This window comes from Nipponia nippon, unplaced genomic scaffold, assembly GCF_047370975.1.
Source record: "Nipponia nippon isolate SJK-2023a ecotype South Korea unplaced genomic scaffold, ASM4737097v1 scaffold_5, whole genome shotgun sequence".
In the NCBI taxonomy this organism is placed as follows: domain Eukaryota; kingdom Metazoa; phylum Chordata; class Aves; order Pelecaniformes; family Threskiornithidae; genus Nipponia; species Nipponia nippon.
In genome coordinates, this window is record NW_028262369.1 from 50,426,257 (window position 1) to 50,441,692 (window position 15,436).

Here is a 15,436-nt window from a genome sequence, read left to right on the forward strand (position 1 = left end):
GAGGACTGCAGGGTTCTCAGCACCTCCCTCTTTGCTGTCCTTCAGGGGAATGTGACTTTTCTAACCACCAGCCCTGCAAACGCACTTGGGCAGTCCTGAAATGAAACCCTTCCCTTCTCCTCACTTAGGCAAACTTCTTGCCTTCAAACCAGGTTCTTGGTAGCACCTTGGTACCGTGCATGGTTGCTGTCAGCGTGTCTGCTCACGTGGTGATGGAAATTCCCCAGGAGACCCTGCTATGTCTGCCCCGGACAGAGCAACCCCAGATTCCTTATTAGCTGTCCTGCTTCATCAGATTTGGGACTGAGACCCAGCCTTGGAGACCCTCCAGTAGGAAGAGGAGAAAGAAAGAAGGAAGCACAACTCTCCTGCAGCAGCAGTGACCTGTTTCCCTGGCAGGAGGAGGAATCTGCTCCCAAGGTGCGTATTTGATCCCCCCGTCTTTAATGACGTGGTGTCACACCTGGCAGGGCTGCCAGTGCTCTCCAGGTTTTGGGCACCATCGTGCCTGGGGTCTCCGATGTGCCTTGTAGCAGAGAAGTGGGTCTGCTTGTCTGTGGCTCTGTGATGTCGGTGGGTGTGGGAAGGATTTTGTGGCCTCTCCTGCACTGGACATCTCTTCTGTGCTTGCCTAAGGGGGGGCTGCGCCAAACTCATGTTCCCAAGAAGCCCTGAGCTTTCTCAGCCTGGCCATTAACAAAACGCGCTTGCGTTACGTTGAGTGTCACGTCCCCTTCTGTGGCTGTGGCTGCAGTCCCTGTTACTGTCACCTGCGTGGGCACGGGCAGGTTAAAGCACACAAAACGGTGTGCAGCCTCCCCGGAGCCGCCTCTGTGCAGAGCGGGTGCAGGCAGCAGCGGGTGCAGGCAGCGGTGGGGCAGGACGGCTGCCTGCACCCCACGGGCTCCCCAGGAGCGGGGCCACCTCACGAGGTGGCGCTGTCAAATCAGGAATGCGAAGCTGTCCCCAGCAGCAACAGGGCCCTGCAGCTCAGCAACGGGCTGGTCACTCTACAGCCGCAATTACTGCAGGGACGGCTCCTAGTTAATTGTGGGGCTGGTGCTGGGGACCCCAGGGTGACAGTCCTGGGCCGCTGGCACCGGCTTGCTCCATCACCCCGAGCAAGTGAGCTCATTTCTTTGTGCATCATTGGGCTGCCCTGTGCAAGGAGGGTAACTGTGGTGCTGTACCAGGCCAGGAGGGACGTGACAGAGACTCGTGAAAGTGTGTTAGAGATCACGCCTGAACTGTCCATGCACACACGTGTGCCCTGGGGAGGTCACGTCCTGCCACGCTGCAAGGCACCAGCTACACCGCGTTAATTCAAATGCTTGAAACTGTTGGTTTTAACAGCGGTGGGTGGTGTGCACATCCTCGCGGTGCACGTGGGATGCGTGTCCTCGCGGTGACAACGAAGTCATGAGCTGCAAAATATCTCCTTATTCTAGTGGTGCCAGGCAGAGCTGCAGGACGGAGTTATGGTAGACCCTGGGGAGGAGTAGCTCCAATCACAAATTCGTAAGGATTTTTGCTGCTAAGCCCAAGAGATGAGAGGAGAGGGGGGAGGGATGAGCTGGCATGGTGGCTGTCTCACATATGAAAGACTCAGAAGTCTTCGGGGAAAGGTTGCAACTGTCAAAAAAACATATTTTCCAGCTGGCAACTGAGCAGATGCCCAGTGAGCTCCTCAGAGGCTGGTGTAGCTCTGCTGGCGCCCGTCTGGCTCTGGGCTGACCTCTGTGGGACTATGACAGTTTCTGGTGGGAAAGGACCACGGTTGTGAGCAGGAACAGGCTGACACGGTTACTGTGGGAATGCGCGGGGCCATTTCCATGGAGTTTCTCCCCAAGAGGTCTGGCAGGAGGGAGCCCCACTCAGCCTGCCTGCAGCTTCCCAGGGTTTGCTCGGTGCGTGCACGGGCACATCTGCCCTGTTAGTCTTGCCGCAACGGCTCATTGCAAAAGGAGTTCATGCAAGCTGTGTGGCTATTAAGGAAAAAAAACCCAAAGGCTTTACAAAAAAGAGGCTTAAAAAAGTAGATGGACGCATGAGCACAGCCCAGATTTAGAAGGGGGCTCAGAGAGGAGCACAGAGTGGCCGGACTCTGTACAAAGATAAGGGCAGGGTTGCAACACCAAACACGTCAGAAGGGCTTCGTTCCCTCTCTGTCCGAGCCCAAATTACCCACGTCCTCCATCCCCCCATGCAGGGAGCAGCCCACCCTCAGCAGACCTGAGGCCACCTCCACCAGCGGCACAGCCTTGTGCTCACGGGGTGGCAAAGGGGACAGGGCTGGGTTTCTTATCCTTGCCCAACATCAACTGGCACGGCTCACCGCGGCAGCAAAGTCCAAGGCTGCGTGGCCACAGGGTCAGTCTCGATGCCTGCGGTCGCTGGCGGCTCACAGCCTCCCCAGGCAGTGGGGAGGTGCCCTTTCAGTGCTGCGGAGAAGGTGGGGGTTGTTTTTCCCCCCAGCTGTGGTCCGTACCCACCGACCCACGGCAGCCCCAAACACCTCTGCATTGCTTTTGGTCTCAGGTGCTGGTCTACAGCCCCTGCAAGATGGAAAACACCAGCACGAGGGAGCAGTGCAAGCACCTTGCTGCACAAACCTGCTCTCCCTCTAGTGCAAGTATCATATGCCCAGAGTAAGCTTTTGGAGCAAGACTGTTGGTTCCCCTCCCCGTACAGCCCCAGCCTATTCTCATAAAAATAGTTTAAGACACCTCAAAGACTGCATCAGCAATGGGTTTGATCCTTTTGGGCCCATAGCACCTTAAAACTGGAATTGTCTGAGGTCTCAGGTATGGCAGTTCAGCTTTAAATATTCATTCCTTTCTTGACTATATTAGGATTATTTTCTTTAACGCGATTTTCATGCTCAGTCTCCTGGGTGCATAAGACTTGTTTGTTCAGCAAGGACATCTCTGGTATTTCCCTACATTAATCAGAAATATTTTTGAGCCTATTGCCATCTGTCTGTAGTCTCCTTGCTTAGGATTTATGGAGAAGGCTGGGCTCTGACCCGTTACACCTGACAGCCCCTACAGCAAGCTCTGGGTTTGCTTGCCTCGCCTCCGGCTCAAGTGAAAGCGCTCGTGTAACCTTATATGTGTGGCCGGGTCTGTTGACTTCACCAGTCCAGGTTAAGCATGTCCTGTGGCAGGATGGGGACCTAATTCAGCCATAGGGAACGGGCACGGACAACAGCACTTTGCAGTTACCTGTTATAATTTACAATGTCAGGCCTTTATCCTACCATTGAATCCACTTGGGCAGCGCTTTGAGGATTTCTGCACTCTCACTTACAGAGCTGTGAAGTGTATTAGGCTGAAATTAATCTGCCAGCCACAGCTAACACGGCCCTGACCTAGCTGGGAGTGCATTTAGCAGCATGAACAGTGCTAATAAAAAAAGACAAAAAAAAAACCAACCCACAAACCAAAAAAAACCCCCAACCCTGCCAATGCACACTGTGACCAATTTCCAACTGCAGGGAAAGGCATGCGCTGAGCGCTCCCTGGGAGATTCTCCACCCTTGTACAGAGCAAACCGAGCCAAGCAATTTCTAGGTCTCAAATCCCGCCTGCCCCTGACGTTCTCATCTTCCAGCTTCCCCTGGTCGCTTTTGAAGGCGAGCACGTGCTTCTCGGCGGCAGCCCCTGCTCACTGAAGGCGCTCGGCCTCTGTGCAAGGTCTGCACGCATGCAGGGCAGAGCCGGCGAGAGGTAGGTGCTGCCTGTCAGGGTTGCTGCCCGACAGGGCCGGAGCTGGCAGTGGCAATGCCCCTTCTGCAAAGAGCCCTCCCCGGGGGGGAGCCGGGGAAGGGGGCTGCTCGGGGATGAAGCAATGCCATGGTTTCCTGCGAGGGGTGGCAAGGTGGACGTCGGGCACGGCGACTGGCACCAAGGTGGCTGAGAAAGGGGTGGAGAGGCAGGTGCAAGCAACCGGGGGGGTTTGCACAAGGCTTTCTTGGCTGCCGCAGTCCAAGGCCCCTCTTCCCCGAAATGCGTCATGGGTGGGTATTGCAGCTGAGCTGCATAGGGAGGGAGCTTTTTTTTCTTTGCGTGTCCCTCTGCACGTTTTTATTTATTAATTGGCTTTCCTAAATCGCCCTTCTGTGCAGCCCAGGTAATCTGCTCTGCCTCTGAAAGCCCTCTGGTCACCACCCCTTGGCTACCCTTGACCCTGGCAGCATCTTCAAAGGGAGCATGGGCCTGCTGCGGAGCGTGCAATGTTTGCTCACTTACCCGGCGAGCAGCTACGGCCTCCCTGCCTTGGGGGGTTTCATCAGCCTCCTGCAGCACTCCAGGGGAGACCGGTCGGCCACCGCTGCTTGCACAAGGTCAGTACCCCCGGCGCAGATGTTTCCCCCGCCCCGCGGCGAGCGTTCTGTCCTCGGTCGGTGACTGCTGTTTGAGTCTTATTGGGGCAACTTGTTAATTAAGCGCTTGCTTGTCTTGCTAAGGCGTTAGGTTCATTTTTCCAGTCTTTGCTAATCATGGGTAAAAGGGGCTGCATCTCCAGTCCCTCCAGCCCCGAGTCCCTCCAGAGACAGGTCCCAGCGGCGATGGGCACACTGTGGGGGGTTCCAAGCAGAAGCAGCTGTGCCCAGCAGTGGGTAGAGATGGAGGTGATGCACCATCAGGACATCCAGCCCATGTCTGGTCTCACTTGGGTGCGTTTCACTTCCTTATGCAGGACCTCACAGCCCAAAGCGCTTTCCTAGATGGGTCTGAAAATGGTGTATCTGAATTTGGGAATGTCTTAGCTGTTGGGCATGGGGAGAGGAGAGATGCTCCTCCCTCCCAGCTGTGCCATTGCTGGAGGCTGTGGCATTTTGGGTGCGTCAGGCCTCCTCCTAGGACCTAACTGTTCACAACAAAATGGACCATTCCTCCTCCCTGTGTGGCACCTCTGTTTAAAAAAGAAATCATTAATTTCTATTTAAGATATTTTTTTTTTAGTGCTGGTGAAAGGCAAATGGGTAGCTGGGCTTAGTGGACCAGGTCCGCATCCTGTTGGGGTTGAGATCCCAGGGGTGGCCAGCTCTCCAGCTGCAAGGTCTGCAGGCTACCTCGAAGGGTGGCCCCAGGGAGCTGGGAAAGAGTCCTAGCACTGCAGGAGCAAAGCCAGCGGCCACCTGCCCCAGGGCCTGAGCCACAGAGAAGTTTCATATCCTGCCTTTTTAACCCTTGAATTCCATTCCCTCACCCCTTTTTTTTTTTTTTCTTCCCTGTGGTGTGACATTTCTTCATGTTAAAGCATTCCCAAATTCATGACCCTGCACTTTCAGGAGGTCCCAGCAGCCAGGCGCGGGTGCAAAGCCCTTGTGGCAAGAGCAAACTGCCCAGGACAGTTGGGGACATGAGGACAGGGATGAGGAGGACATGAGGACAGGGATGGGTCACAGCAGCCCCAGCAAGGTGTGGTGGGGAGGGAAGCCATGGTGCCTTGCTGCTGCTTGGCTCCCGGCTGGGGTCAGAAAAAGAGATGCCAGGGTGGTATCAGACCGGGCACACGTAAGAGTGGGCAGGTTTCATGCTAACCCTGAGGGACTTGACCGTCCTGGTCCCCAGACCTCTCCTGAAGACACCGGGGACCTCGCCGTGCACTGTCCCCGCCGGGTTCGCGTTGCTGCCTTGGAGGCCGCAAAGTCCGGCCCTGACCAACCCTCCCCGCTTGCCAGGCGCTTTCCAGCCCTGGCAATTCTTCCAGGATATAACCCGTGCCGGAGGGAAGTGCCAGGGCAGGCGAATAAAGGTGTTCCCACGAATTAATAGGAGGAAGAAAGAAAAACATGTGCCAGTTGGGGCTTGCCCCTGGAGCGGTGCATTGTCTCTGGCGGGCTCGCTGCCCGTGCAGAGCGGGGCTCTTTGAAGGCTGATTTAACTCCACTCCTGGGAGGTGTCACCTGTTGGCACTGCGCCTTCCCCAGCTCCCCGATGAGGTTTTTGTCTCGTTGAACGCTGGCGACAATAAGGGTCACTGGAGCACGCAGCTGGGCGAAGGGACAGGCTGAGCTGTGTTTCCCAAAAAAAAACCCGGCAGCCTGCGAGGGGAGGAGGGGAAGGGAGGAGAGGAAGGCAGGCGGTAAACAAGCTGCCGTCAGCCCTGCGAGACGCCGAAGGGAGGCTTCTCCCCCCGCCGCCTTCCCGGGAGAGGGCGCTTCTCTGCTGGCTCGTAAACATGTTGTGCAAGGAGAGGGCACGGGCATGGGACTGCCACCAACCCTTCCCCGGGGCAGGGAGCGACGCCCTCCCACCCCAGCCAGGGAACCCTGGCCCACGCTGGGGGTCTCTCCCAGGCAGGGGTTTGCTAGCCGCCATGCATTTATTGGATGGAGAGGAGATGTTTGCGTTGCAAGCTGCCTTTGCTCCCCGCTTCCCTTCGGGGTTGCTTGGAGCTCAGAGGGTGAAAAGAGGAGCTGCCCAGCCCGGAGGCTCGGATGGCATGAGGGTCACCCCCGGCACAGGGACTTCCACCAGTAAACACCCTGGGCTTGTTTGCAGCTACCACTGGTGGCCAAAGTTTCTGAGAAATTTGTAGGTAGCAAGCACATTTCCAAGAATTTGGCGCTGTCAGAGCTGTCAGTGTCCCGATTAAACAAACCCTCTCTGCAAACCTAGGGAAAAGGGTTGGGCATGGCTTTACATTGCCTGTGGCTTGATGCTCCCCTTTATGGGAGCTATTTTGGGTCTCTCCTGGCCCGACTGGGTCTCAGTAGCAGCTCCTGCCTCCTTGTTTTTCAGCTGAGCCGTTAGATTCAGGTGACCACAGCTGAACTTGGTCTGAATATGGGATCCTGAGCTAATTTGTATGGGTGAAACACAGCATTGGTTTCTGTGTTGAAACCTTTGCTCTATCCATAGGGTGCAGGAACTGGGGTATGGGAGGGAAGGCAGTTTCTGTTGTAATGCTTGGTGGCTTTGCCTTGCCCAAGCAATGTGAGGAGGTGAAAAGCACCTGAATTTCACCTTGGTCCTGGACAGCCTCAGGGGATTAACACACACTTATAGCTGCTGCAAGGCTGTGATAAAGAATGAGCCGGGTTGTCCCCAGAGGGAAGGTGAGGACCTGACTCTTGAGATGTGCAATAAATCACGGCAAGGCCTTAGCCCGCAATTCCAGCTCCTCCTGGCTGAGGATCCAGCTCTCCCTGGCCACTCTCCCTTGGCTGTAGAGAGGCTGTGTCTTCAGTAGGGTGGCTGTGATGGTCAGGAGGGTCCAGCTTCTGGAGGGTTAGCAATTTTGGTGCCGCCACCCCCCCCCCCCCCCAAGCTGGCACGGGGCAGCCCAGGATCCTGTCACCCCGAGGCAGGTGTGTGGGTGGCGTGTGCTTGGCCTGGTACCTACATGTGCATGCAGGTGTGTGCACACAGGCGGCAGCTCTTTCTGCTAGTGCTGGCATCCCTCTCCTGCCCCTTGGGTCTGGGCTGCGAGGTGCAGAGGGCTGAGTAGGAGTGGGGATGGGACAGTGAGCGAGCGAGCTGCTGGGGTGGAAAAGTACTGGACAGTGCCTGCAGTTTGCTGGGTGCCTCTTGCCACTCGGGTGCCTGTGAAGTGGGTGCTCCCACACCCACGGTGGGGCTGGGGGACTTCTCCCCGCCTCGTGTGACAGTGACCGATCCTGTGCCCTGGAGCGAGGGTCCTGGCTGCAAATTCAGGTGCTGGAGCCTGTTACCTGCTCCAAGGGGCGAAGCAGGGCATTGAGCACGCACTGCCTGTTCCCCCACCCCCAAACGTGCAACAAGCCAGAGCCTGGGCCCAGGGCCTGGGGGGACTCCAAGTTCCTCCCGCTCTCCCCCCGCGGCCCTGTTTACCCAGGGCGGCTGATTTCCATCCCTGTGAGTTATGCAAAGGCAGCCGCTAATGTAAACGCCGCGGAAAGCGCTGGATCTGCTCCCGCCGCCGCCGCCTTCCTTGAACCATGGCAGACGAGGGGTTATTCTTTTTCGGGCGGGAGGGTTGCAAGAAGGACCCAGAACCCACCCCCACCTTCCCTCTTCCTTCTGTCCGTCCCCCCCCCCCCCGCCCCCCCCCGTGCGGGGCGAAGCGGGGACTTCCCCGCCCCCTCCGAGGACGGGCGGCAGGGGCACGGGCATCCCGGCCGGAGGGGGAGGCGGCCCCTCGGCCCCCCCGCCCTGCCGCCGGCCCCGTCCTGCCCCCGGCCCGGCCGCCGCTGCCCAATCAGTGCGGCGGGGCCGGCGCTGCGGCGCCATAAAGCGGCGGCGGGCGCGGCCCCGGAAGCCGAGCGTGGGAGCCCGGTGCCCGCCGCCGCTGCCGCCCAGCCCAGGTAACGGCCCCGCGGGGGACGGGGGTGCCCGCCGCCGGCCCCCACCCGCGCCCGCCCCGCCCCGCCGCGCCGCAGCCCCTCGGGGCGGGGGTCAGCTCCGCCTTGTGCCGGGAGCGGGGCTCCCCGGCGGCCAGACCTTCTAGGGGAAAATTCCTGCTTCGCTTTTTTTTTTTTTTTTTTTTTGGCCGGGGGGAGGTGGAGAGGCAGCTCGAGTTTTCTCTTGAAAACAGCTGCTTTTTGCAGTTTCTTCTTCACAAGGCTCTTCAGCTGCTTGCTTAAATACGGGTGCCTTCCTCCCTGCCAGGAGCTGCACGCGTGGGTGACGCTTCTGGCAGTGGAGTGGGGCCGGTGGGGAGCCCCCCCGGGGCGAGCAGAGCCCCGCGGCCAGCGCAGAGGAGCCCCGCCATGCTATGGTGGGCTGGGGAGCTCTGGTCCGGGCAGCCCGAGCCTCCCTGCAGAGGGGTAGGGTGTTGGAGTGACTTTCCAAGTCACTTCAAATTTCCAAATCGTTTGCGTTTCTAAGCTCCTGCAAAAGCGCGGGGACCCCGGCCGCTGTGGTCCTGACACACGGGGGCTGGCTGCCCCTGGGAGCCCCGCTCCAGGCGGTGCTGGGCTTGCGGGGATGCTGCAGCCCTCAGCCCCTGGGAGCAGAGCCCCTTCAGCCTCCCCATCGCTGCCGGGAGGCTGCTGCCTGGGCTGCTCAGGGGTTGCTTGCGCTGCTTCTCGCTTTCTTTTGCGCTGCTTCCTGCCCCAGTCAAGGCTTGTATGACTTCGGACCAGCTGATCTGAGAAGGCAGCTGGGGCTGGTGAGCTCTCCTTGCTGAAGCAAGTACGTTAAGAAAGCCCCAGCTAAGCTTTCCTGTGTATGAGCCTTGCTCCGGGGCAGTGGTGAGCATGGAGGTGAAAAGTTCACACAGGGCTGAGGAGCACTTTTGAAGGCTGTTGCTTGGTGCATAAGACCTAGTTTATTGGCAGGATGCAGCCAGGAGTTTGGGTATTAATGGGACACGTTGAAGGCATCGCTTCTGGAGCAGGGCTTTTCTAGCTGTCTGCCTCTGCCTGAGCTGCTGTGTTTTCTGCCTGCAGAATGGCACGGGACTGCTGGAGATGGTAGCCGGCCCTGTGGCCGAGCTGTTTTGTGCTCCTCCCTGGTTGGGGGTTGAAAAATCTGGGAGCACAGGGAAGGGCTCACGGTTGGGGTTGTTTTTTGTATCCTCCCTGCAGGAATCCCCTCATCCGGTCTGCAGCCATGGCCACCTCGGCGAGCTCCCACCTGAGCAAAGCCATCAAGCACATGTACATGAAGCTGCCGCAGGGGGAGAAGGTCCAGGCCATGTACATCTGGATCGATGGGACTGGAGAGCATCTCCGCTGCAAAACCCGCACGCTGGACCACGAGCCCAAGAGCCTTGAAGGTGAGAGGGCAGGTGCAGGATTCGCAGCCCCTCGCCAGGTGGAAGAAGCAGCCGTGCCTGGCTGCTCCGGAGAAAGGATGCCATTTCTCCCTTCTCGTGGCAGAAGGATGGTATTTGGGGAAGACACCGCTCCTCACCCCCTCCCAGTTACCTCCTGCCCCAGATACCCCGGGTGGGACGTTCCCAGCTCTCCAGATGTGGAGTTTCAGTGAGATGCCTGGGGTTCGGAGCCAGTCCCTGCGCTGCCCCTGCTGCGGAGGGGGCTGTTGGCAAGGGCTGGGGGCTGTTGGCAGGGCCTTGGCGGCCCATTGACTCTCAAGTACTCGTTTTGGCCGGAAGTAGTTTGGCAGAAGAAAGTGGAGGGGAAAGAATGGAGCTATCCGGTGTAATTAAGAGCTTGTGTCCCTCAGAACAAACAGTCCCAGCTTACACAATAATAGCATTAGGATTTTCCTCAGGTTGCCATGGTACTGGCTGGAGACAGTTATGAAATGAAAATACTGTGTGTGACTGAGCAGAATTATCTCTTTTTTTTTGTTTTGTTTGTTTTGGTTTTTTTGTCTCTCCTTTCCCTTTTCCCTCTAAGGGAGTGGTTGGCACAGCTCCTTCAAAATCTTTGTGCTTCCCATCCTTCCACTTTCCCCCCAGGATATGGAGGAGATAACATTGCCCGGGTGGAGTTCGCTGCTGCTCCTGCTGTGCTTTGGCCTGGAGGGCAGTGCACAGCCAGGAGGGGTGGGCGATGGGACCAAGCTGGCCATACTCCTCCTTATGAGACTCCACCTACACATCATTTGCTTTCCCACCTTCTCCAGGCCATGCCACAGGGATAAGGGTATTTCATGGCTCCCCTTGTTCCTACAGCTTGAACATACCTCATGCTCTGCCCTCTCCCAGCTTGCCTAGCCACCCCTGCGAGGAGACTGGGTGCTCTGCTTATCCCGGTGGTGACCGTGACAGGGGAAACATACTCAGTACTGCTCCGTTCGCTTGGTCTTGGCCAGCAGCCCAGCTCCTTGTGTTACCCAGGGTGGTGGGGGAGTTGCACTCCCCTGTCTTTTGCTTGTTTTGTTTTGGTTTTTTGTTTGGGGTTTTTTTTGCCTCCCCCATTTGGAACAAAATCGGCTGAGCTGGGATTAAACCTATTGTAGGCCTGTTCTCTATAAGCATCTTCACCTCTGTAATACTGGAGGATGGCAGGGAGCCCATCCTCCTGGTGACCGGGGACCCTGGGTCACTGTGGCTCGTTCGTCTCTCCGTTCCAGATCTCCCCGAGTGGAATTTCGATGGCTCCAGCACCTTCCAGGCTGAAGGCTCCAACAGTGACATGTACCTGCGACCTGCTGCCATGTTTCGGGACCCTTTTCGCAAGGATCCCAATAAACTAGTTCTCTGCGAGGTCTTCAAATACAACCGCCAGTCTGCAGGTGAATGGACCTTGTGGTGGAGGTGGTGTTTCTGGGGAGAGGAATGGGAGACCTATTGAAATGCTGTTCGTGCCCTTAGTATCATGCATGACACAGAAATAATCCCTGCCCTGAAAGTAAAAGGCAGACAAAGTGCTGGTGGTGGAGAAAGGCCTGGTCCTGGGATTCTTTACTGACACTGCTGGGACACAGACTGTAAATAAAGTGGAAATGGGGAATGGAGGTGGAGATGCTGATAAGCCTCATGTTGCTTTTCTGTTCTAGAGACAAATCTCCGACACACCTGCAGGCGGATTATGGACATGGTGTCCAACCAGCACCCCTGGTTTGGGATGGAGCAGGAGTACACTCTTCTGGGGACAGATGGACATCCATTTGGCTGGCCTTCCAATGGCTTCCCTGGACCCCAAGGTAACCTCTCGGGAGTCTGTGCTGGACCAAGTCAGGAGTCCTTAACACCGTGTTTGATCTGTAATCCGTGTGTCGCAGCTTAAGTGCTTCAGGCGAGCTGAAAGATTCGAGGTGTTCCTAGAACCGAAGGTGGACTATAGCAAGCAGGATATTGGCAAAAACTCACCCATGAAATTAAGATCATTACAGAAAGGCTAAGATGAAGACTGGCCACATCTAAATTTGCTGCTTGGTTTGTTAGTCTGCAGGTGACTTAAACTCTTGCCCAGCATGACAGAGCACAAGCTCAGACTTTCAGAGGGACTTGCTTTGTGCAGTGCTCTGCTCTGCTAGTGCTTCCATGAAAAACAGATTCTGGGGCTTTGCCCCCCATCCCAAGCCTTTGGAGAGTTCTTCCCTGTGCGTGCTCAGTCTTCACTGAATTTAAGCCTTTTTCTTCCTGGAAACTCATGTTCCCCTTGCTGTTCACCTGTGCCATTGCAGGTCCGTACTATTGCGGGGTAGGGGCAGACAAAGCCTACGGCAGAGACATTGTGGAGGCCCACTACCGAGCGTGCCTTTATGCTGGCGTGAAAATTGGAGGAACCAATGCAGAAGTGATGCCAGCACAGGTAAATTGTTTTAGGTGCCTCATGGAATGAGTTAATACAGAAAAATCCCAGGCAGCGGGAGCTTTTGGCTCTGAGCCGTGTAGTTTTATCAACAATCAGAGCATGAGGGGGTGGGAAGTGTCTCGCTGTGAGTGTCTTTGCACCACTGAGCCAGTGACTCCTCCTTCTTGTAGTGGGAGTTCCAGGTGGGACCATGCGAAGGGATTGAGATGGGGGATCACCTCTGGATTGCACGCTTCATCCTCCATCGGGTGTGCGAAGACTTTGGTGTCATTGTGTCCTTCGATCCCAAACCCATCCCTGGGAACTGGAACGGTGCTGGCTGTCACACCAACTTCAGCACCAAGAACATGAGGGAAGATGGAGGTCTCAAGTAAGTTTTTTGAGATGGGCCGGTAGTATCTGTTTGCTAGGCAGCAGGCTGGACTTGGTTGGTAGCAGCGAGCTTTTTGCAGAGCTTTTGACCACATGGGAGATGTCACTCTGGTGCTTGGTTATATGTTTGAACCTTTCTTCTGGATTTTTTTTTTTTTTTTTGTATAATGATATACTCCCTTCTTGGTGCTGGGTGGGGAATTCAGCCAGCAGTACAGCTCCATCAGTACTGATGGAAGCACAGGTAGCCAGGATGCAGCTATTTCTAACAGGCTGTCCAGCTTTTGATCTGCCAATGCTGCAAACAAACAAACTCAGTATAGGCCTTTTTTTGTTTATAACCCTGATAAAAGAGAAAGACCATTTGCTTCTGTCTTGGCCAGGCTGTGGAAGCAAATGCTATGTTTTCTTAAACAAGAAGATCCTGGAAATGTAAAACCAGAGTTCCCATATGGGACTGATGTGCTGATGTCCAGGCAGGGACTTACAGCACTGGGTTGCAGTGGAGCTCTGGGAAGGGATTCCTCCTCGCAGCTGTGTTTTCTTGCCTTAATCTTAGTGATGCCCTGAGATGATGAGCCAACCTGTGACCGTGTGAGCTTCCCAAATAGAAACTTCCATGTTAAGGAATCTCTCCTCTGAGAGCGGGTTCCCCAGGGCAGTGTGTCTGTGGGATTTGGCCATGGGTCAAACTGGTGGTGTCCCATACACAGCATTCCCGAGGGACATTTTGAGGCCATGGGGATCCTTTTCCAAGAACCAGCCTGCGTCAGAAGTAGGAGTAGAGAGAAGCCCTGTGTTGACATGATCAGAAAAGTGGGTTGTAGGGCACAGGCTTCATCATGAAGTGGCTCTTCATGACAGCAGTTAATCTGCTGTGACTTGGATGCTTGTACCGTCCATTAGATACTCAATGTGTCTTCCCCTCTTCCTTGCTCCCCTTGCAGACACATTGAAGAGGCCATCGAGAAGCTGAGCAAGCGTCACCAGTACCACATCCGTGCCTATGACCCCAAAGGGGGGCTGGACAATGCCAGGCGCCTGACGGGTTTCCACGAGACATCCAACATCCACGAGTTCTCTGCTGGCGTGGCCAACCGCGGTGCCAGCATCCGCATCCCCAGGAACGTGGGCCATGAGAAGAAGGGCTACTTCGAGGACCGCCGGCCCTCCGCCAACTGTGATCCTTACGCTGTGACAGAGGCCCTCGTCCGCACGTGTCTCCTCAACGAAACTGGAGACGAGCCTTTTGAGTACAAGAACTAAGCGGACTGCGCCCGCAAACACTGCCTTTCCCCCACACTTCCAGCACCCCTAAACTTCCCTTCTAGATGTAATCCCGAGGGTACAAGATAACACGTTTTGTGTCTCAGTAACTCTTGTTGTCTTGAGGTGGGGAGGAGGGCAAATTTAGTTTTATCGATGTCTGTTTGTCATTGACTCTTCAGAAGACAAGAGGAGGAGAAGGTGTTAGAGAACTTTTAACCACTGTTTTACTTTTTGTCTAATTCATGTGTACATCTGATGGGATCCAGTGGCTTCCAGGGACAGACTGCACACACAAAAAGCGAGTAGGCAAGTGGAAAGCTTAGAACTATAGCTGACTCCCTCGGGAGTCAAATTTGCGGTGTTAGCCCCACCGTTGGCTTTCTGCAAGCTAATGGTTCTCTAAGGTTGGCGCCCTTCTGCGGAGAAGGGAAGACGTGAGTTGTGATGGAGCCCTGTGTGCTCCTGCCTGTATGGTGTGATGGGGAGATCTTCACCCTCTGGCCACGCTGAGGCTTCTGGGAATCTTCTCGCATTGAGCTCAGTGTAGGAGCTTTGAGGAGGACTCCTGGTTCTGTCACTGGAAGTCAACTGGTCTCTGGCTCATAACACAGAGTGAAGTAGTATTTTTCTATTTAAATATAAAAACAACAAAAAAAAATACAAAAGTGCTTTTTTTAAAAAAAGAGATGATGTTCCAATGACTCACCCGGCTAGAGCAGGCAGAGCTCCGGAGGATGCTGTTGGAGGGCCCCTAGGTGGGACTGAGGGTGAGCTTGGAGGGCTTGGCGGAGGAGACTCGGATGAGATTTGTTTCAGCGTGGAGTGGAGTTTGCAGGAGGCGGTTCCCAGACCCAGGAAGCCCACAGAAGCATTTATCACTGTAACTTGAGCAGCTGTGACGCGCTTATGAGCGTGTTAGATCAACAGGCAGAAGGTGTCCTGAACTAGGAGTTGACTGGTCAACTGAACCGTGTTCTGGACAGAGCTGTGGGTGTTTTACCTTTCCAGCAGGGCTAGCATGTCACTAAAGCAGGGCTTTTGATAAAGGAAAAAAAAAAGTTTTAGATTTTTTTTTTTCATAATATTCTTAGTTTCTAAAACTGAATGGTTTTACAGAGACCGTTGATGTCACTGTTGTGTCCTGGCTCTTGGGCTGCCTGCTGTGATGGGGGCTAGGAGAAGGGAGAGGCCACCTGTCCCTCCCAGCCAGCCCTGGCACCTCCCAGCTTGTGCCCGGGGGTTCAAACGTTCCAGGATTTTACACTTCGGTATCTTAGATGGTGCCAGTTATATTCCGTTGCATTTGGACTTCTTCTGAATAGTTGGGTTTTTTTATAATAAAAAAAGAAAAAAAGAACAAAACCTTAATTCTGACTTCTGCCTCCTTTCTGTTGATTCATCCTGGCAGCTTCTCTTGTATGTGTGTTGCCTTCACCGTTTGAAGGGAATTTGACCCTGATAGTGGGTAGGCTTTGGCTTTTCACTTTTGCGGTGAGGGTCTTGCAATCAATGTGTGCTCTTCAGAAAATTGGGTTTTGTAGGTGGCCATAGATTCTCTGGTGGGTCATGTGAGTGGAGTGGGGTTCTCTTGGTATGGGAAAGGGATGGGGCTTCTCAGTGTCCATAGGGAGG

The 15,436-nt window shown here is 55.4% G+C and overlaps 1 protein-coding gene across 2 annotated transcripts; it reads left to right on the forward strand.

Annotated features, from left to right (window-relative positions):
• Window positions 1-8,182: 8,182 nt before the first annotated feature.
• Window positions 8,183-15,172, forward strand: GLUL (glutamate-ammonia ligase). 2 transcript variants are annotated; one of them, XM_087733413.1, is made up of 7 exons: window positions 8,183-8,296; window positions 9,521-9,711; window positions 10,977-11,138; window positions 11,403-11,549; window positions 12,033-12,160; window positions 12,334-12,533; window positions 13,483-15,172. In XM_087733413.1, the coding sequence occupies exons 2-7, from the start codon at window positions 9,546-9,548 to the stop codon at window positions 13,799-13,801; spliced, it is 1,122 nt and encodes a 373-aa protein (XP_087589539.1). In that variant the 5' UTR covers window positions 8,183-8,296; window positions 9,521-9,545; the 3' UTR covers window positions 13,802-15,172. The 2 variants fall into 2 exon arrangements, with proteins under 2 accessions (XP_087589539.1, XP_087589538.1); XM_087733412.1 differs by lacking the exon at window positions 8,183-8,296 and adding an exon at window positions 8,737-8,758.
• Window positions 15,173-15,436: the final 264 nt, after the last annotated feature.

Bases quoted from the DNA above. Each gene is read 5' to 3' on its own strand.
- GLUL (XM_087733413.1), top strand. From the start codon at position 9,546: ATGGCCACCTCGGCGAGCTCCCACCTGAGCAAAGCCATCAAGCACATG. The intron at 9,712-10,976 runs GTGAGAGGGCAG...TCTCCGTTCCAG, and splicing joins CGAGCCCAAGAGCCTTGAAG to ATCTCCCCGAGTGGAATTTC. The intron at 12,534-13,482 runs GTAAGTTTTTTG...CTCCCCTTGCAG, and splicing joins AGGGAAGATGGAGGTCTCAA to ACACATTGAAGAGGCCATCG.